An 18,190-nucleotide genomic window follows, 5' to 3' on the forward strand; every position below is an offset into this window, starting at 1 on the left:
ACTTAAGTCAAGGAAGGGGTCTGGTCTTCTTTGCCTCCCCCCGCCCCCTTCTTCTGAGCAGATAGAAGGTGGATGTGATAGCTGGAGTTCCAGCAGCTATTTTGGACCAGGAGACAACTCTAGGAGTAGAAGCCAATAGAGGAAAGAGAAGGGAGAAACCTGGGCTCTGACATCACGACATCATACAGGTGAGAAATCAATGTCCACATTCTTAAAGCCATAGTTATTCGGAGTTTCCTTTTACCTACAGCCAGTACTATCTCTAAATGATACATCATGTTTTTGGCCGGGGGGTGAAGTTCCAGCCAGTTGCAGCGGGGCTGTAGGGGACCTACCATGTGGGAGAGGCTGGGGCAAGCATGGAGACGGAACAGATAATTATTAGGCACAACAGTAATGGTGACATGTATCACTGTGTGTACAGCACTTAGCCCAGTACCTGGCACAGAGTAAGAGCCCAATAAATGTTAGCAACTGCATTGTCCTTACAGGTGATTAAACCATGTATCCCGGCACGGAAGATGCAAAGCCCGGGGGGAGGAGACATTTGAACATGGCCTTAAAGATGGAACAAGAAAGAGCAGGGGCACCCGGGTGGCTCAGTCGGTTGAGCGTCGGACTTCAGCTCAGGTCACGATCTCGCAGTTCGTGGGTTTGAGCCCTGTGTCAGGCTCTGTGCTGACGGCTCGGCGCCTGGAGCCTGCTTCAGATTCTGTGTCTCCCCCTCTCTCTGCCCTTCCCTGCTCACGTTCTGCCTCTCTCTCTCTCCCCAAAATAAATAAACGTTAAAAAATTTAAAAAAAAAAAAAGTGGCATCGTCAGGAAACGCGGCAAAGAGCTTCATGGGTGTTTCACAAGATGCCCTTGGAAGCCAGAACAGACACGGCCCACCCTCACTATACGGGTGAGGACACTGGGCCTCCGAGAGGGGACGTGCCTCCCCAAGGCACCCAGCAGAGACGGATGAGAACCGGGACAGTCTGGCTCCACGGTCCTCCTCCCTGAGGGTCTGTGGGCTGGAATCGGGGCTCAGGCAACGGGCAAAACAGCAGCAAAGAGCCGGAGCAAAGTGCCGGGGGTCCGGTCTGGGGCTCAGGGCCCCTGTCCGGGAGTGGGGAGCACGAGGAAGCCGCTGAGGGCGGTGGGGGCGCCACGGTCGGTGCCCCCTGGACAGGTGCCCGGAAGAGTCTTCTCGTCCTCCGTGGCCAGCCCCAGAGAGGGGATAAAGGGCTAGACCTGGAATTTAAAGGGACTTTCCTGTGGCTGTTGGGGCAAATGACCACAAACGTCGTGGCTGAAACAGCACACATTTATTATCTCACGTCCTGAAGGTCAGAAGTCAGAGCAGGAGGCAGAGTCGGGCGGGGGGGGGGGGGGGGGGGCGGGGTGAAGGGCGGGCGGGCGGGCAGGGTGAGACTCCCACCCCCACACCTTTCAGGGGCCGCCCGTCACCTGGAGCTGGGCCGCTCTGGTTTATCGTCTGCTGCTCTTTGCCAGTCTGAGGCCCAGCAACCGGGCACAAACTCTGCCGTCCCCCCTGCCGGCCACACCCGGCCGGCGCTGGCCCGACGCCCCCCAGCGCAGGCGCGTTTGGGATGGGGCCATCTCCCGGGGGTCTGGACCACCCTGCCGCTTTCCCCCACCAGGACCCGGCTGGCGGCTGTACCCACCCCCGGTGCCACTGGGGCCTCTCGGCACGACCCCCGGGACCCCCGCACACGTCCCCCAAGCCGGACTCGGAGTCGGAAGGAACGCCGGGGCCCCGCGGGACCGCGAAACCACTGCCGATTGTGGGGTCTGCAGCACCCCCGAGGTGAGCCCCCTCCCTGAGTTCGCGCGCTGGCCGCCCGGCTTTGCCCAGTCTGCGAAATGTCAGCGCAGGGTGAGGCGGCTGCTGGAAAGCGAAAGCCAGGCTCCGCGCTGCCAACGTCTGAGGCTGGATCCCGGGAGGGAAGAGCTCCCTGAGCCCGGCAAGGTCAGGCTACATGTGGGGACACATGTAGGGGCGGGCCCTCTGCCCATCTGGACCTTAGGCCCCCATCCCTCCCTGGGTTACCAAAGCCAGACACAGAGGGTCCCTTCCCAACATCTCCCCAAGGTGCCCTTATGAGGGAAGTTACCGTCCCCACTTCATGGATGAAGAAACTGAGACTCAGTGGGGGCGTCCTGGCCTGTCCTGAGTCCCAGCTAGGAGCCCGGACTCGGGCCCCCGGACAGAAAGCTCCATGAGGCAAGGACCTGCGTGCTCACGCAGGGACGTGTCCCTTCCAGCAGCCCGGAGCCAGGGCGGAGGGGACACTCAGGAACACCTAATCCTGGACAGGGGATCAACTTCACCCAGACCCAGGGCCACCGGGGAGAGCTCCTCCCAAGGGTGAAACCTGATGTTCCAGGAGACATCAGTGACCCCAATGGAGGCCCGTTCCCTAAAACGACTGGCCCAGAGTCCACAACAACGTCAGAATCGAGCCAGCTAAAGACAGCAGGTGAGCCTGGATCGGATCCTGGAGCAGGAGAAAATGATGTTTGCTTCTTCACGAGAACGACTTTACCGGGACAAGCGTGAATTCTGAACAAAGTCTGTAGATGAGATAATAGAATATAATACTGTGTAAGTGGCGATCATTTCCTGATTTTGCCATCTGTTCTGTGGCCGCGTAAGAGGCCGGTCATGCTCTTAGGAAACACACACGAAGGGTCTGGGTCCGAGGGGGCGTCGGGTCCGCGACTCGCTGTCCGGTGGTTCAGAAAATAAACTACACGGAAAGCGGGGGGGGGGGGGGGGGGGGCGATCAGACAAACTCAGAAAAATGTTCGCAATCGGGGAGTCTGGGTGAAAGAGTTCTTGCGTTATTTCTGTACGACTGAAGTTGTTTCAAAATAACAAGTTGCAAAATAGAAAAGTCAGTATCCTGGAAGAAAAAAAAAAAGGCTGAGGTGTGACACTTCCCACTCTAAGGAGACGAAGAATCGGGCAGGGATCGCAGCCCCTCCTGAGTCGGCAGGGACCCACGTGCGACAATGGGGGACGCGTGAATTTCCGGACAGGGAACTGGATGCCAGCGCTGCGTCCGTGCTAATTTCCTGGGTGTGACAGTCCCATGAGGTCTCCTAGGAGAACGTCCTTGCTCTCTGCGGGCCCCCACGGGATTCCGGGCAGAGGGTCAGGAGGTCTGCGTCCCTCCCTGTCCCCTCGCTGTTCTCCCTCTGGCCGCAAGATGTCTCTAGGTGGCCCTACGACAAGCTAGCTGGTTTCCATTTTTCAAAGTTCCTAAAAGCCTCTAAGACGTGAACTCAAACGTCGCCCTTCCTCTCCCACCCGCTGCTTTCTGCCATCTGGGCTCAGGCCGTGCTTTCTTGCGTGTGCTTCCTGCCCTGTGTTTCCAGGTCCCCGGGCCGCTCTGCCCGCGCCTCCCATTAGGGGGTCTCTGCTGCCCTCCTGTGGCCACTGTCTGCAACACAGACGCCCGTCCCCAGCAGCCGAACCCCGACCCGGTTCCTGTAGCTTCTCTTCATCCTAGAAGACCTGGGGTCTCCAGGGAAACAGAACCAGGCAGGTAGATGACAGACTTATCATAAGGGCTTGGCTCGTGGGGTCGCGAGGGCTGACAAGTCCAAAATCCAGTTTGGCTCAAAAGGCCTGCGACTGATTGCGTGAGGCCCACCCAGGGCACGGAGGACCACCTCCCGCACAGAAAGTCAGCCAATGGTGGGCGCTGACCACAGCCACCAGACGCCTTCCCGGGGACCCCTGCACCCGAGCCTGACGGAACTACTGGAAACCCTGAGGGCTAGGCGGTCGACCCAGGAATCCGACCCCAGGACTCGGTTACCTGAAAAGCTGACATTAAAAAAAAATTTTTATGGTTATTCATCTTTCAGAGAGAAACAGGGCGCAAGCAGGGGAGGGGCAGAGAGAGAGGGAGACACAGAATCTGAAGCAGGCTCCAGGCTCTGAGCCGTCAGCACAGAGGCCGACGCGGGGCTCAGACCCACGAATGGTGAGATCATGACCTGAGCCAAAGTCTGACGCTTAACCGACTGAGCCACTCAGGCGCCCCAAATTCCGTCTCCCATTATGTTGTCCTGCTGATGTCCAACGCCTTTTTTTTAAGTTTGTTTACTTTGAGAGAGAGAGAGAGAGAGAGAGAGAGAGAGAGAGAGAGAGAGAGAACGTGAGCAGGAGAGGGGCAGAGAGAGGGACAGAGAGAATCCCAGGCAGGGCCCAAGCTGTCAGTGCAGAGCCCAATGTCAGGTTTGATCCCACGAACCGTGAGATCATGGCCTGAACCGAAATCAAGAGCCAGACGCTCAGCCGACTCAGCCTCCCGGGTGCCCCTCCAACTCCTGCTTTTTAAAAGAAAACCCACCCTTTGGGAGGAGAGAGTCTGTTACGGCTTCTGAGTGAGTCAGGAGCGAATGTGACCGGCCACACAGGGCTCCCCGGGTCTGGCTATCACGGGGATTATCTGCATGAGTCCTTAAGGAAGAAGCTGGAGAGAGACAGAAAGACAGAGACAGAGAGGGGGGCAGGGGGAGGGAGAGAGAGGGAAGGAGGGAGGGAGGGACACACAAGGAGGTCTGGACGCTGCTGGCAGGGGACAGGGCTGAGGAAGGGCACCAGATTTAGTGACCACAACGAGGCAGTGGCTGGAAAGGCGAGAGGGAGGGACGGAAACAGAGGCCACTTGTTCTCCAAAGTTCTACTAAGCGGGAGCAGACGAGAGGAGAGCTGGGGAAGTCAGTTGGGAGAGCTTCTCCCAGGAAGAGGAGAGGCGAAGAGAGGCGCACTCACGTGCAGCCGGCGGGAAGGAGAGCCGAGGGACAAGGACCCAGAGCGGGGATGCTTCTTTGGCCAAGGACCCGAGAAGGTGCCGGGGACGGGACCCAGAACCCCCGGGCCAAAGGGGCCTCCTCCACTGCGGGCACCTCCCGACCTGGACGAGACTCGCAGCCGGGCCTGCTCAGGAGGGGACTAACCGTCCAAAGGGATAATCAAAAGTGTAGGGCGCAGGTGTAAGGTCAGAGGACCGGGACAGCAGGCAGGTCACCGGCCCCCAGTGGAGGTCTGTCCTACTGCGCGGAGGCCAGAGGTTCAAAGTCAAGGTGCGGGCAGGGCCGAGCTCCCTCCGAGGGCGCCAGGGGACGGTCTGGAGCCTTGTCCAGCTCCGGTCTTGCCAGCGGTCCCTGGCCAGTGGCCACATCCCTCCAGTCTCAGCCCCTGGGTCACACGGCCGTGTCCCCATGTCTCTGCCTTCTCTTCTTACGAGGACACCAGTCACTGGACTAGAGCCTACCCTACCCCAGCGACCCCTGTCGCTAATTATATCTGCAAAGACCCTCTTTCCCAATAAGGCCACTTTCAGAGGTTCTAGGTGGACATTTGGAGGAGACGTTATTCAACTCAGTGCAGCCCCCACGAGCGAAGGGAGCCAAGGATGTGAGAGGGAGCCGATCAGGTGCCCAGCTTCGTATAGGGAAGAGTCGCGTGATGGCCGGCAGAGCCTAGGCGTGCGGGTCGCAGGAGGCGGTGGGTCCCACGTGGATCTATGCAGGAGGAAGCTGAGACTTCCTCCCGTGCTCAGGGTCCACGGGAACACAGGGTAGGGAGGGGGCAGGCAGCAGCCACGGGGGAGCCGTCACCACCTCGGGGGTCCGGCCCCTGCCCTGTCCCTTTACCCTCACACCAGAGACTTCTATTTAAAAAAAAAAAAAAATTTAATGTTTATTTTTGAGAGAGAGAGAGGGAGAGAGAGAGAGAGAGAGAGAGAAAGCAGGGAAGGGGCAGAGAGAGAGGGAGACACAGAATAGGAAGCAGGTTCCAGGCTCTGAGCTGTCAGCACAGAGCCCCACGCGGGGCTCGAACTCACGGCCCGCGAGATCATGACCTCAGCCGAAGTCGGACGCTTCACAACTAAGCCCCCCAGGCGCCCCCAGACTTCTTTCTTCTAAGCGTGGGCAAGGCAAGGAGGTATTGTCAGGGTGGCCTTTTACAGAGGCGGTGAGCCCAAGGTCACACAGTAGGGCTGGGGGCCGGGGTCTGAGCCTGTGTTCAGCCGACTCTTAAAGTCCCTGCTTTTATAGGTGCTTTTGAAAAAACGCTCTCCACTGTGGAAACCTCCAGACAGGCAAGACGAACACGGTCGTCTGGGGAGTCCCGCAGCGGCGACAGGTGCCAACGTTCTGCTCTCTGTGTTGGCCCCGCACCTGCCCCTCTTCTCACCCGGCCTCTGATACTGTTGCCACTTGGATACTTCCTTTCTGTAGGTAAAACGTATATGCCCTGAAACGAACAAACCTTACAATTAGTACGTGTTGTAAGTTAGTACAATTTCCTAGGTGGCCTGGGGTTTTCTTCTTGTGTCTTTATTTTCTCGCTTTTCTAACAATGGGCTGGTACTGTTTTTATAATAAGGGGGAAAATAATGAAACGGTGATTGAAACGTTAAAGGAGTTCCTTTGGGCTGGTGTCCTATCCCCTCCATTCAGCGACAAGGCGCCGGGACCCCCCCCCCCCAGGCCGACTGTGTTTTCCCACACACCCCTCTTGAGCAACCGGGTCTCCTAGGACCCTGCTGGCCACTCCCAGAAATTTGGGGAAGGCTGGGTGGCCACCCCTCGTGGCTAGGAAGGGCCCTGGGCCAGCAGGGGCTGAGGCACGGCAAGCTGCCCTAACTCCAGTCCCTGCTGCCTCCCGGGGAACCCCCACCTTCAGACGAGGAGTGGGGGCTCCCTGGGACGCCTCCCCCCAGCTGATGCAAAAGGCTGGGCAGGGCTGGCCCGGGGACAGGTTGCCAGGCAAGCAGCTGGGGCTCCTCCCAGGGTAGCTGTGGGAGGCCACGTTGCCCGGCGACCAGGTGGCAGCGTCCTTTGAGCCGAGACGGCGCAGCTGCGCCCAGCCCTGCCGGCTTCCCCCAGGGACCCCCGGGGCCCTGTCCCTATTCCCTTAGCCCAGAACAGCTGGTGCCTCTGGTCACAATGAGCGTCGTTCTCTCCAGGTGAGCGGCTCTGCGCCGGCCTTGGCCGGGAGGGAGGGGGCAGCAGGGCTCGGGGGCCTGATGCACCAAGAGGGATGCGGGCGGCCAGGACTGCTGGGGCGGGCAGCGGTAAGGGGCGCTCTCCCTCCCACACGACCCCGCCTCAAGGTCAGGGGCAGACGGGGCTCCAGACCGGGGAGGCTTCCAGAAGCTGACCTCTGCTTCTCCAGCATTACTGTCCACAGCTCCGGGGAAGCCAAATTCACAGGGTCCAAGCCCTCTCTCCCTCACCCATGTCCACTTGGAAAATCTCCCTTCGAGCCTCAGAGCCCAGCAGACAAATCCCCCTGTGGGGTCGCCCCTGACCGCACTCCTCTGGCCAGATTCTACTGATGCTCTCCTACAGCTCGCCTGCCCCTTACCCATTCGTTTTGATGCCTGGTTGCTCTGAGGGTCACACACTCCAGGCTGCCTCGGGACCACCCAGCGAACTTCTTTAAAAACGCAGCCCCGTTAATAACGGGGGAACCCGTGTGTGCTCCGAGCAGGGGAAACAAGGGAACCCTCTACACTTTCCACTTCGTTTTCCTGCAAACCTGAAACTGGCCCCCTAAAAAGGTTTATTCTTTTTTTAATGTTTATTTTTGAGAGAGCCAGAGAGACAGAGCATGAGGAGGGGAGGAGCAGAGAGAGAGAGGGAGACACAGACTCAGAAGCAGGCTCCAGGCTCCGAGCCGTCGGCCCAGAGCTGGACATGGGGCTCGAACTCACGAACCGTGAGATCATGACCTGAGCCAAAGTCAGACGCTCAACCGACTGAGCCCCCCAGGCGCACCTAAAGTTGATTCATTTTTAAAAAAACAAAAGCCTTCAGGGTTCGGAGAGAGGAGAGAATTTCCACAGCTGGGGGGAAAGGCAAACTCAGGGGATTTGGAGGAAGAGGCCGTCGCAGCTAGGAAGAGAAGAACAACTCTGCCAGGAATAGGAAAGCCCCACTCAGGGTCCCAGGGAGGGTAAGACTGGATTTGGAGCCAAAGCAGCCTTGGCATTCCTGCCGGCCGTTTGACCAGCCCTGCCGCCTGGCCGGTCTCCCGAATCCGCCTCGACGGGACCGGGGGGGGGGGGACCAGGCGTCTGACTGGGCGCAGGGCGACAGGCGGGCGACCCTGCGTGGCTGTCCCGACCGGGGCCCAGAACGGCCTCTCGGGCCCCACCTCCCCAGGGACAGCCAGGTGAGGGTGATGGAGGACACGGTGACCAACGCCGAGAAGCACTTGGGCCAGTTCTGCTCGATGCTGGCTGCCTACACCCGCAAGACGGCCCAGGTGCGGGACAAGGCCGACCAGCTGGTCAAACAGCTCACCGACTTCGCCAACACCGAGCACCCCGAGATGCGGGCCACCTTGAGGAGCTTCGCCGAGGACCTGGCCAAAGTCCAGGATTACCGGCAGGCCGAGGTAGGCGGGGTGGCCCCGGGGGGATCCCTCACAGGGGGTCACGTCTGAGGGCCGAAGCCCTGCGATGCTTCTAAAAAGGTTTACATACGTCCCAAAGGGACAGAGAAAGGATTTCTCATCGCAGGTTTTCTAAAAAGAAAATACTGGAAGGAAAGCGAGGAGGAAAGTCCCTTTGCCTTTGGACTCCTGGGAAAACATATATATCTTTTCTTCTAGATTTGTGTTTATCCCACAGGATAAGGAAAAGGAACGGGCATGGGGGGATTCTAAGATGGGACTCCCATCCGGCAGGCCAACTTTTCAGGCCACTGGGCGCCAAGGCTTCGGCCTCACCCGGGAATTTGCTACAAATGCAGGTTCCTGGGCCTCACTGAGAACCTGCCGAGTCAGCACCCCTGGGGGCGGTGCCTGGCAATCAGGGTCTTAAGGAGCCTGGGGGGGAGGGGTCGGGGGACTCCTTCACCTGGCAGTTAGGCACTGACTCGGGGCTGTGAGGCATCCACCCCGAGACCATGCTGTGTCCTCGGGGGCTGCACAGCGCACTGGCTCAGTCGGGTCTGAATCCCCTGCTCTTCTGGGCTCCCCGTGTGAGATCATGAGGCAGGCCGGAGAATGAAAGAGCCACGGGTCCCAATGAACTGTCACGAAACCCTCAGTGGGCACAGTCATTATACCCATTTCACAGGTGAGGAAACGAGGCTCGTGGGACAAAATGTGCTGCCGGAGCCTTTGGGAGGTCGAGCCCTGAGCTCAGGCGGCGCTCACAACCCTAAGGGACGAGGGACCGCGTCCCGGGCGTCCACAGCCCCCCACGGGCTCCTGCCACGCGCCCACCCACCGGTGTGCCCGTGGCACTCTATCCGTGCAGCCACCAAGCCTCCCCGGTTCTGTCCGCTCTGACTCTCTGCCTGTCCACACTCCCCCAGGTCGAGAGGCTGGAGACCAAGGTCATCAGCCCCCTGAAACTCTACGGGGCCCACATCAAGCAGACGCGGGTAAGCTGGGGGGGGGGGGGGGAGGGGCACTGCCCGACCGGGAGTGGCCCATCTGGACATGCAAGACGCAGCCCTCCTCCCTCCTTTAGGCCGAGATCAAGAAGCTAAAGCAAGTCCAGAAGAACGAGATCAAGCAACTGGCAAAGCTGGGGAAACTGAGGCAGAAGTCACCATCAGATCGGCTAACCATTGTATCCTTCCCTGGGCCGTGGGCCCGAGGCTGCCGGGCCACACGGGGCGTCGGTCACAGGCGTCCTCTGGGCAGGGGCTGCCGACTCACCTGGCTCCTTAACAGCACCCTCCCCAGTCCCAGGTGAGTGCCCCGCGTGTGTCTGGGCAAGGCCGAGCCCCGTGCAGGTGACGGACGACCTCCCCAAAGAGCCAGGTGAACCTTGACCTGAGCAGGTGCGTGCACAGCCCTGGGCTCAGGATGCGAGTCAGAGGTGCGGGGCCAGCAGTGGGCTGGGGGCACTTCTAACTTGTAGCCCCACTGCCATCATCTAGATGAGGAACCCGAGGCCGAAAGACGTGACCCGCCTTAGGTCACACCAGGGAGGTAAGGGGCAGGCATGGAGCTCCACTCCGAGGGTGCCTGGCACCAACACCCAGGTCTGCACGTGCCCGGCGTGGGACCGGGTCATACGAATTAGCTAATTACCTAAAGAACGTTCCACGTGCGGGAATTAATTATCATCGACACCTGTTATGATAGCTCGGCAGGTGCCCCCCGTTTAATGCAAAGCCGCTGTGATCACCGTCCCCCGTTACAGGCAGAGAAAGTGAGGCTCAGAGAGGTTTAGCAACTTGCCCGGGGTCACGCAGCTAGTCAGCAGGTCTGTCCGAGCAGCGCCTGCCCCTTTCACCACGGTCGCACTCGGCCTTTCCTCCGATGACCAAATTGGCGAGAGGCGTCCATGAGGCAGGGAGCTGACCCAGAGGAAGACCTGAAAATGATCCAGAATAGTCCAAAGGCCGGAACCACCCCGTGACACTTCCTACCTCCGGAGCCAGGCAGAGACCAGCGTGCAGAGGGCCTCGGCGGATGCCAGCCACACCACCCACCAGCTGGGGGAGATGATTGAAGCCTTCCAGAAGCGGAAGCTGACAGACCTTCAGGTAGCGGTGGTCGCCCTGTGGTAGACATGCTCTGGCCTCTAGGAGTGTGTGTGTGTGTGTGTGTGTGTGAGCCCGTGCATGTCTGCGGGAGTGTGCGCGTGCACGTGTGTGTGAGCGCGGTTGCGTGTACGTGAGCATGGGCGAACACCCGTTGCCCAGACGGCTCTCAGAGCCCCGGCTCCCAGGACGATTAATCCTGGCCTGATCTAGCCGCTCAGCGCTCACAGCCCCGCCTCTGAGCACCCAGGCCCGGCTCCCCGCCAGGCCAGTTTGGCAGACTCCGTCCCACCAACCCCCTCCTCGCCACGGAGGGACCCGCAGCCTCTGCCCTCACTCCCTCCTCCTTTCCTCACCCTCCGCCGAGCCAGCCATGGTTAGGCGCAGGGGGCTGGGCACGGGAGCCTCCTCCTCACGCACCCCTGCCGCCGGCACTGCAACCCAGACTCCTGGGCCCAGAGCCCTGGCTGGTCACAGAGGTCCCTGCACCCACTCTCGATCCCCCATCCAGTCCATTTCCCAAGTTGCAGCCCCGGGGACCTCACAAAAGGCAGCTGTAACTTGTCACGCCTGGGTTTAATGCCCTCCCACAGCATCCCTGATTCTAAAGATAAAGGCGGAAATCCTCCCCAAGCCTCCGGACGCCCCAGCCCAGCCTTATCTTGGATGCATCACTCCAAGCTCAAGGGCGCCAAACCCCCGACGCACCCCAGTGCCTTTGCACAGGTTGTGCCCCTCTGCCAGGAAGGCTTAGCCCTTACTCTGCATCAAGGTGACACCCCCTCATCTCCAGGGAAACTCACCTGGACCCCCAGCCCAGTCCGGCCCTGACGTTGATTCACTGCTCTGCTCCCTCTGGGGTCAGTTATCCCGGGGCATGGTGGATAGGTTAAGTGTATTTTTAATTCCCTCATTAATCCAACACATGTTAAATACACACCTACTACGTGCCAGGCGCTGTGCCTGGTGCCGGGACACCATAGCCAGAAAAGGAAGGCCCCTGTCCTCATGAGGTTGCCACCCTGGGGAAGACCCATGACGTACGCCATTCGTTAGGGAGTGGAGAGGGTGGGGGGCGACTTGCTGTTCCATGCCTGCCCCCCGACGCTGTGCGCCACAGGGCACGCACACGTGGGGCACGGCACGGCGCCTGGCTGTCGTGTCCCCCTGCCGGGTCCCTGCACAGGGTCCAGGGCCTGGCACTTAGCAGTACTCAGTGAACGTTTGGGAGACGAACGAACAAATAACGCACAAGCGGGAGCGGTGATGGTCGCTGGTGCTCCGCCTCTGTGCGGCAGGCAGGACCCGAAGTCACCAGCAGGCCACCAGCAGGCATCTGCTGTTTATGAGGCCCGCGGGGTGCCAGCAAGAGTTGAGCACAAGTGGCTTGGGCTCCACAGTTAGGGGCCAACAAACGCACGCAGTTGAAAGTGGGCATCCTTTGAACTTTTGGGATTAAGTTTGTAAGAGGCACTTATCCAGACCATCCCCTAAAAAGCGCTCCCAGTTCCGCAAGAGAAAAACAAGAAACAAACAAACAAACAAAAAACCCCTCAGAACTGGAAAGAATGATTACCACTGTATCAGGGTTAGGTCACGTTTCTGTATATACAATGATCCCATTGACAAAAGAGCTCTCTGGCTCCTGTGAGAGCATGTGAGTGATGCTTTCGTCCGGGGGTCCACACCGCTGGGCGTGCGTCAGAAATCTGGAGGGCTGCCTCAAACGCAGATCACCCGGTGACCGGCCCACCCTGGTTGGGCTGCAGAGTCCGCATTTCTGACCAAGTCCCCGGTGGAGCTGGTGGTGATTCGGGGACACGGACGCAACTGCCATACTGACTCACAGGGCTTGGTGAATTGGGACTACACGTGTCCCTACCGTGCAGATGAAGTCACTGAGGGTCAGAGAGGCCACACGCCAGTAAATGGCAGAAGGTGACCACCAGGCCAGCCTCCCAGGGGCAGAAGGAAGGAGACGGGACGCACGTATCCCCATCACCACCTTGGCCTTGGCCCCTCTCCCCTCCCTGTGCTCGCTTGGGGACTTCCTCTGAGCCTGTCCCCCCCCAGCAGGCACTGCAATGTTTGTGTGATGTGGTGTGTTTCCAAACTGCCCACTCCTCCCCCAACACCGAGCCCGTGTCCTGCTGGGGCCCAAAGCAGAGTAGGAGCCTCTCCTCCTAAGCTGACGCACAGTAGGAGCTTATGTGAGGCCTGGCACACAGGAGGCGCTTATGTGAGGCCTGGCACACAGTAGGAGCTTATGTGAGTCCTGGCACACAGGAGGAGCTTATGTGAAGCCTGGCACACAGTAGGAGCCCCCACTGGGGCTGGGCATGCAGTGGGAACTCCGTTAGAACTTGTTGAGCTGAGCCAAACCATCTGATCTAGAGAAATCAATATCTCTATCACAAAATTACATTTTGGCGAGCTGGCTCGTCAGGTTGTGAGGCCTCTCCCGGAAGATCCACTCACGGCCTGTGGGTGACAGAGGCCAAAGGTTTTGTAGCCATCAAGCTGCAAACACCTGTCCTCAGAAGCAAAGGCTGTGCAGATGAGCCCAGGTGACAGGGCAGAGCAAAGCGTGTCCCTTAGAGAGTCACCAAGAAACACGCCCTCTGCGTTTCCGGAACAATTCCTGGGCGAGGCAGCTTTTGAATGGGAACGTATTATCTGTTCCGCAAAAACAAAAGTAACGTTGGCCTTGGACCTGCCCCATAAGGGCAAGTAACAGTCCCCACCCCCATTCCCCCCCCCCCCCCCCGTATTCAAGATGGCCCCAGGGCTTTGAGAATGTGGTTTATGTGATTCCGCCTGCTCTCCCCACAGAAAATTTTTTCAGACTTTGTCACTATTGAGATGGTCTTACATGCCAAAGCGGTGGAGGTATATTCCAGCGCCTTCCAGACCCTGGAGAACTACGACCCGGAGAGAGACCTTGAGGTACACATCACAAATGCTCCATTTTCTATCTGATGGTGTGGAGCTCAATTTGATTTTCAGTTGTCTCGATTCAGAAGCAGTTTTCATTGGCAACATTTTCAATGGTTATAATTTTGAAGACTCACTCTGATGAATCCTGGGTTGCCTGGGTGGCTCGGTCGTTTGTTGAGCGTCTGATTTCGGCTCAGGCCACAATCTCACGGCTTCATGGGCTCAAGCCCTGCGTTGGGCTCTGTGCTGATAGCATGGGCCCTGCTTGGGGTTCTCTCCTTCCCTCTCTCTCTGCCCCTCCCCCTGCTCAGCACACTATCCCTGTCTCTCTCTCAAAAATAAACGAATAAGATTTAAACAAATTAAAAAAAAATTTTTAAATGTTTTATTCATTTTCTGAGAGAGGGAGAGAGCACAGGGGAGGGACAGAGAGAGAGAGGGAGACATAGAATCCGAAGCAGGCTCCACGGCCCGGAGCCTGATGTGGGGCTCGAACTCATGAACTACAAGAGAACTCATGAACCATTTAACTGACTGAGCCGCCCAGGCGCCCCTGACAAAAATTTTTTTAAACAAACACACAAGGGGTGCCTGGGTGGCTCGGTCAGTTGAATGTCTGACTTGATTTTGACTCAGGTCATGATCTCACAGTTGTGAGATTGGGCCCCACCTCAAATTCTACTCCGACAGCACGGGGCCTGCTTGAGATTGTCTCTCTCTCCCTCCCCTACTCATTCCCTCTCTTTCAAGATAAATAATAAATAAAATTAAAAAAAAATCAAAAAACAGACACATGAATCAACCACGACAAAGAGCATCCCAGGCTGACGCCTGCTGTAGTTTGGATGCAGACAAAATGCGCATTTTCCCTATCTGATCTGATGGAAATCAAGAGCGGACTTATCTAGAAGACACCAGACCACACCCAGTGCTGGAAGACGGCTACCACTTGCTGTGATTATCTTCTGTGGGCTCAGCTGGACGGTCTCGGGCGGGTCTTTCCCGGGTTTTCAGTCAGTTGGTAGCTGGGGACGGAGTCACCTCAAAGGCTCCCGCACCGTATCTGGCGGATGATGGCTATTATCCGGGTACAGGACAGGCCTCTTGGTTTAGCAGAGCTCAGTGTAGAATGAAACCGTGGGCCCTTCGTTCAACAACTATTAAGCGTTTCAAGGGGCTCCCGGGTGGCTCAGTCGGCGGAGCATCCGACTTCGGCTCGGGTCACGATCTCGCGGTTCGTGGGTTCGAGCCCCGCGGCGGGCTCTGTGCTGACGCCTCGGAGCCTGGGGCCTGCTTCGGGTTCTGGGTCTCCCTCTCGCTCTCTGCCCCTCCCCCGCTAGTGCTCTGTCTCTGTCTCTCAAAAATGAATAAAAACGTTAAAAATTAAAAAAAAAAAAAGAATTTCAAGACGGTGACAGCAGCGTGTCAGACGGAACATAGGGTTCTTCGGCGCTCGGGGCCCAGGGCTACGGCCTGAACCGCATGCCGCAAAGCCCGACCCGCCTGCGTCCTCAGTGGGGCCTGCAGCCCGCATGCCTACCCTGCCCGCGGCCTCTCCAGGAGGCCCGGCGGCGGGTCGGAAGCGAGCATCCCGTGACAGAGGCAGGCGGAATAGGTACCACCTTTCACGTGTCACTCCCGCTGCAGCCTATTTGTTGGACGTGAGTCCGTCACTGAGGACACATTCAACGGGAGGAGAGTCCTATCCCGGCTCCCGATGGGTGACGGGTCGAGGAATTTGCGGGAAGCTTGGAAACCACCATACGAGGCTATATGCAGACTGAACGGGCTCGGGTACCTTGGCTCACCTCTGTGACGTTCTTCTAGGGGAAAGAGCAATCTCTCATTTCCTGTGTGACTACCTGGCCTCTCTGGGCCTCAGTGTCCCCATCTGTAAAACGGGGTGGTGGGACTACTGTAGGTTACGGCACAGGTGGGGGTGGTGCCGGCCGTGCACCTTCTCCCCACCCCCACCCCCACCCATCCCGGTCTCTCCCGGCAGGATTTTCGAGCCAAGATGCACGGGCTCTACGGACATCGCGATGCTCGGCCACTCACGGACACCGTCTCCTCCCCGGCTGTCCCGTGGTCTCTCACTGGCCAGGTGAGCGCTGGGGGTGGGGCCGTCAATCCCACGACAAAGGGGAGGCCGTCTGAGGACGGGGGTCTGCGGGAGATCCTGAGAAGGCAGCACAGCTTGGGGAGCGTGCAGCCCTCCCTCGGGGTCGGGCCTGGACCGGCCTGGAACACATCAACCGGCCCTGCGCCGCCGGCGCCTGTCCTGAGTGCCCCCGAGAGGCGTCCTGAAGCGTGGCGGCTCGAGAGGCGAGGGCTCTGCACGGGTGGCTCCTGTGCCCTGGGGCCCAGGGGTGTCAGAAGCCTGAATTTCTCAGATTTGAGGGAAGTCATAAGGTACCTATACTCCAGGGCACCCAACGAGCGCGGCAAAGCACATTTCTGGTTCTACAGGACAACCCCTCCGTGCTCACCCGAGTAACATGAAAGAGCAGCCTGGTACCAATCGGGGTAGGGTTAGTCACCCAGTGGGTGGGGGACAAGGGGGGGCAGGGAGCGTCTCGTGGCTTTCTGACTAATTCTAACGGCAGTGAAGCAAGGAAGTACGGCCCCGGCTACTTGGGCCCAAACTCACTGCGCCCAAGCTGTGTGACCTCAGGACAGGTCCTTAACCTTTCTGTGCTTTAGATGCCTCGCCTGCAAAGCAGGGCGAATAGCAGTATCCCCCTGTGGGATCGTGGGGAGCGTCAGGCAAACAAACCTGCACAAAGCTCCTTAGAAAGGGCTCAGTACTTGTCCCTGGCCTCATCATTCCCACTTGTTATCATTTAGAGCGCTCAGAACGCCCTACGGGGCGAGAGAAGAGAAGACGAGGAGACTATGGAAGCCTCTGCCGAGGAAGACCTCAGAGGACGGGGGCGGGCGCTCCATCAATAGGACCAGAACTCCCCAGTTGGGAAAACGGGGGCTGACCCTGGATGCTCAGGGCTAGGGCGGGCTGGGGGGCTCTGGGTAAGGCCTGTGTCCTCTGAGCCTCAGTTTCCTCATCTGCACAACGGGGCAATCTCGCCGACCTCAGAGGTCACTCTGGGGATCGCTGTGCCCAGCACGGTGCCGGGTACGGAGCAGGTGCTCAATAAACGTGGGGTGCCCCCTAACCTGAATCGTGCTGGCTCTCCTTTCCCACCTTGTGACCCCGGGGACTCGGGTGTTTACACCCGAGAGCGGGTTTAATGTTGAGAGCGCGGCGGATTGGCCTCCAGGGCTGCGGTCACAGAGCGCCACAAACTCGGGGTTCACACAACAGGAATTTACTCTCTCGAGGCTCCAGAGGCCTGAAGTCGAGAGCCAGGGGTGGGCAGGGTGGGCTCCAGGCCTCTCCCCCAGCCTCTGGGGGCCGCTGGCCATCTCTGGGGTCCCTTGGCTTATACACGGCACCCTGACCTTTGTCTCCACCCTCACGTGGCCTTCTCCCTGCGTGTGTGTGTGTGTGTGTGTGGATCTGTGTCCAAACTCCCTCTTTTTGTAAAGACACCAGTCTTACCGGCACAGGGATCCACCTACCCAGCGTGACCTCATCCTAACTAATTATATCTACAAAGATGCTATGTCCAAATAAGGCCACATTCTGAGGCACTGGGAGTCAGCATTTCCACATACGGGTCTGCAGGGCCACGAGTCACCCCTGACATGTGGACACAATGCGCAGGGATGCCCTTGGGAACCAGGGACTCATCACAGAAGACAAGGGAGGTGGAGGGTGGCAAAGGTGAGGAAGGGAGTGAGCCCCATGATTCTCTCATCAACAAAGTGGGGGACAGAAGACTTTCAAGGGATCGTTGCAGGATTCGCACCCTCAGCACACTGATTTTTGTTACCCCCAATCCACCTCCCTGGCACCTCCTCAGGGAAGCCCACCCTGATTCTACCAGGGAGAACGCTCATTCCAAAAATCACCAAAACATCCTAGGGGCACCCGGCTGGCTTAGTCGGTTGAGCATCTGACTCTTGGCCTCAGTTCAGGGCATGATCTCGCGGCCTTGTGGGTTCGAGCCCCACACGGGGCTCTGCACTGGCAGCCTGGAGCCTGCTTGGGATATTCTCTCTCTCTCTCTCTCTCTCTCTCTCTCTCTCTCTCTCTCTCCGCCCCTCCCCCGCTTGCACTGTCTCTGTCTCTCCCAAAAATAAACCTAAAAACTTTTTCTACTAACTACAACATTCTACACTTTCTATGTAATAATTTATAAACCAACACCTCGGAGATCGTACTGTAAGTCACACGTAGTCACGTCATAGAGCCATACATCTCCTACGTTTATACGCTCACGTGGGCACCACACACACACGAATGTCCGTCTTCTTTAACCTCGTCCGTGTCCCGACCCCACCGACAGTTTCCGAAGAAATATGGCCCTGCTTGGTGACCTGGCCCACTGTCCGTGCCCGCCCCTTCCCGCTCTGGCCCCGGAGCACCGAAGGGACGGGTGGTTCCTGATTCCAGGGTTGGACTAAAGCCCCGGCCTGCCTCGCCACCCTCTCTGAAAACGAAGGTCTGGATTTTTCGGCCACTTGGGAAGAGCGGCTCTCTTTCTGGGCCCCAGAGGCACAGGTGGGCGGTGGGGTGGACAGAGCGACTTGAGGCGGCTCTCCGTCGCCACTGGAAATCCAGGGTCCCCCTCTCTGGGTGTGTTTTTGC

The 18,190-nt window shown here is 58.6% G+C and overlaps 1 protein-coding gene across 1 annotated transcript; it reads left to right on the top strand.

Annotated features, from left to right (window-relative positions):
• Positions 1-6,520: 6,520 nt before the first annotated feature.
• On the top strand, positions 6,521-16,803 carry CIBAR2 (CBY1 interacting BAR domain containing 2). Its single transcript, XM_053211346.1, has 9 exons — positions 6,521-6,998; positions 8,200-8,434; positions 9,361-9,429; positions 9,519-9,620; positions 9,871-9,872; positions 10,437-10,545; positions 13,375-13,488; positions 15,482-15,583; positions 16,327-16,803. Exons 1-9 carry the CDS (start codon positions 6,979-6,981, stop codon positions 16,429-16,431), a joined length of 858 nt encoding a protein of 285 aa, XP_053067321.1. The 5' UTR covers positions 6,521-6,978; the 3' UTR covers positions 16,432-16,803.
• The last annotated feature ends 1,387 nt before the right edge of the window (positions 16,804-18,190 follow it).

This window comes from Acinonyx jubatus, chromosome E2 (genome assembly GCF_027475565.1).
Source record: "Acinonyx jubatus isolate Ajub_Pintada_27869175 chromosome E2, VMU_Ajub_asm_v1.0, whole genome shotgun sequence".
NCBI lineage: Eukaryota > Metazoa > Chordata > Mammalia > Carnivora > Felidae > Acinonyx > Acinonyx jubatus.

Coding starts and splice junctions, on each gene's coding strand:
- CIBAR2 (XM_053211346.1), top strand. CDS start 6,979: ATGAGCGTCGTTCTCTCCAG. Junction 10,546..13,374: donor GGAAGCTGACAGACCTTCAG/GTAGCGGTGGTC, acceptor CTCTCCCCACAG/AAAATTTTTTCAGACTTTGT. Junction 15,584..16,326: donor CGTGGTCTCTCACTGGCCAG/GTGAGCGCTGGG, acceptor GTTATCATTTAG/AGCGCTCAGAACGCCCTACG.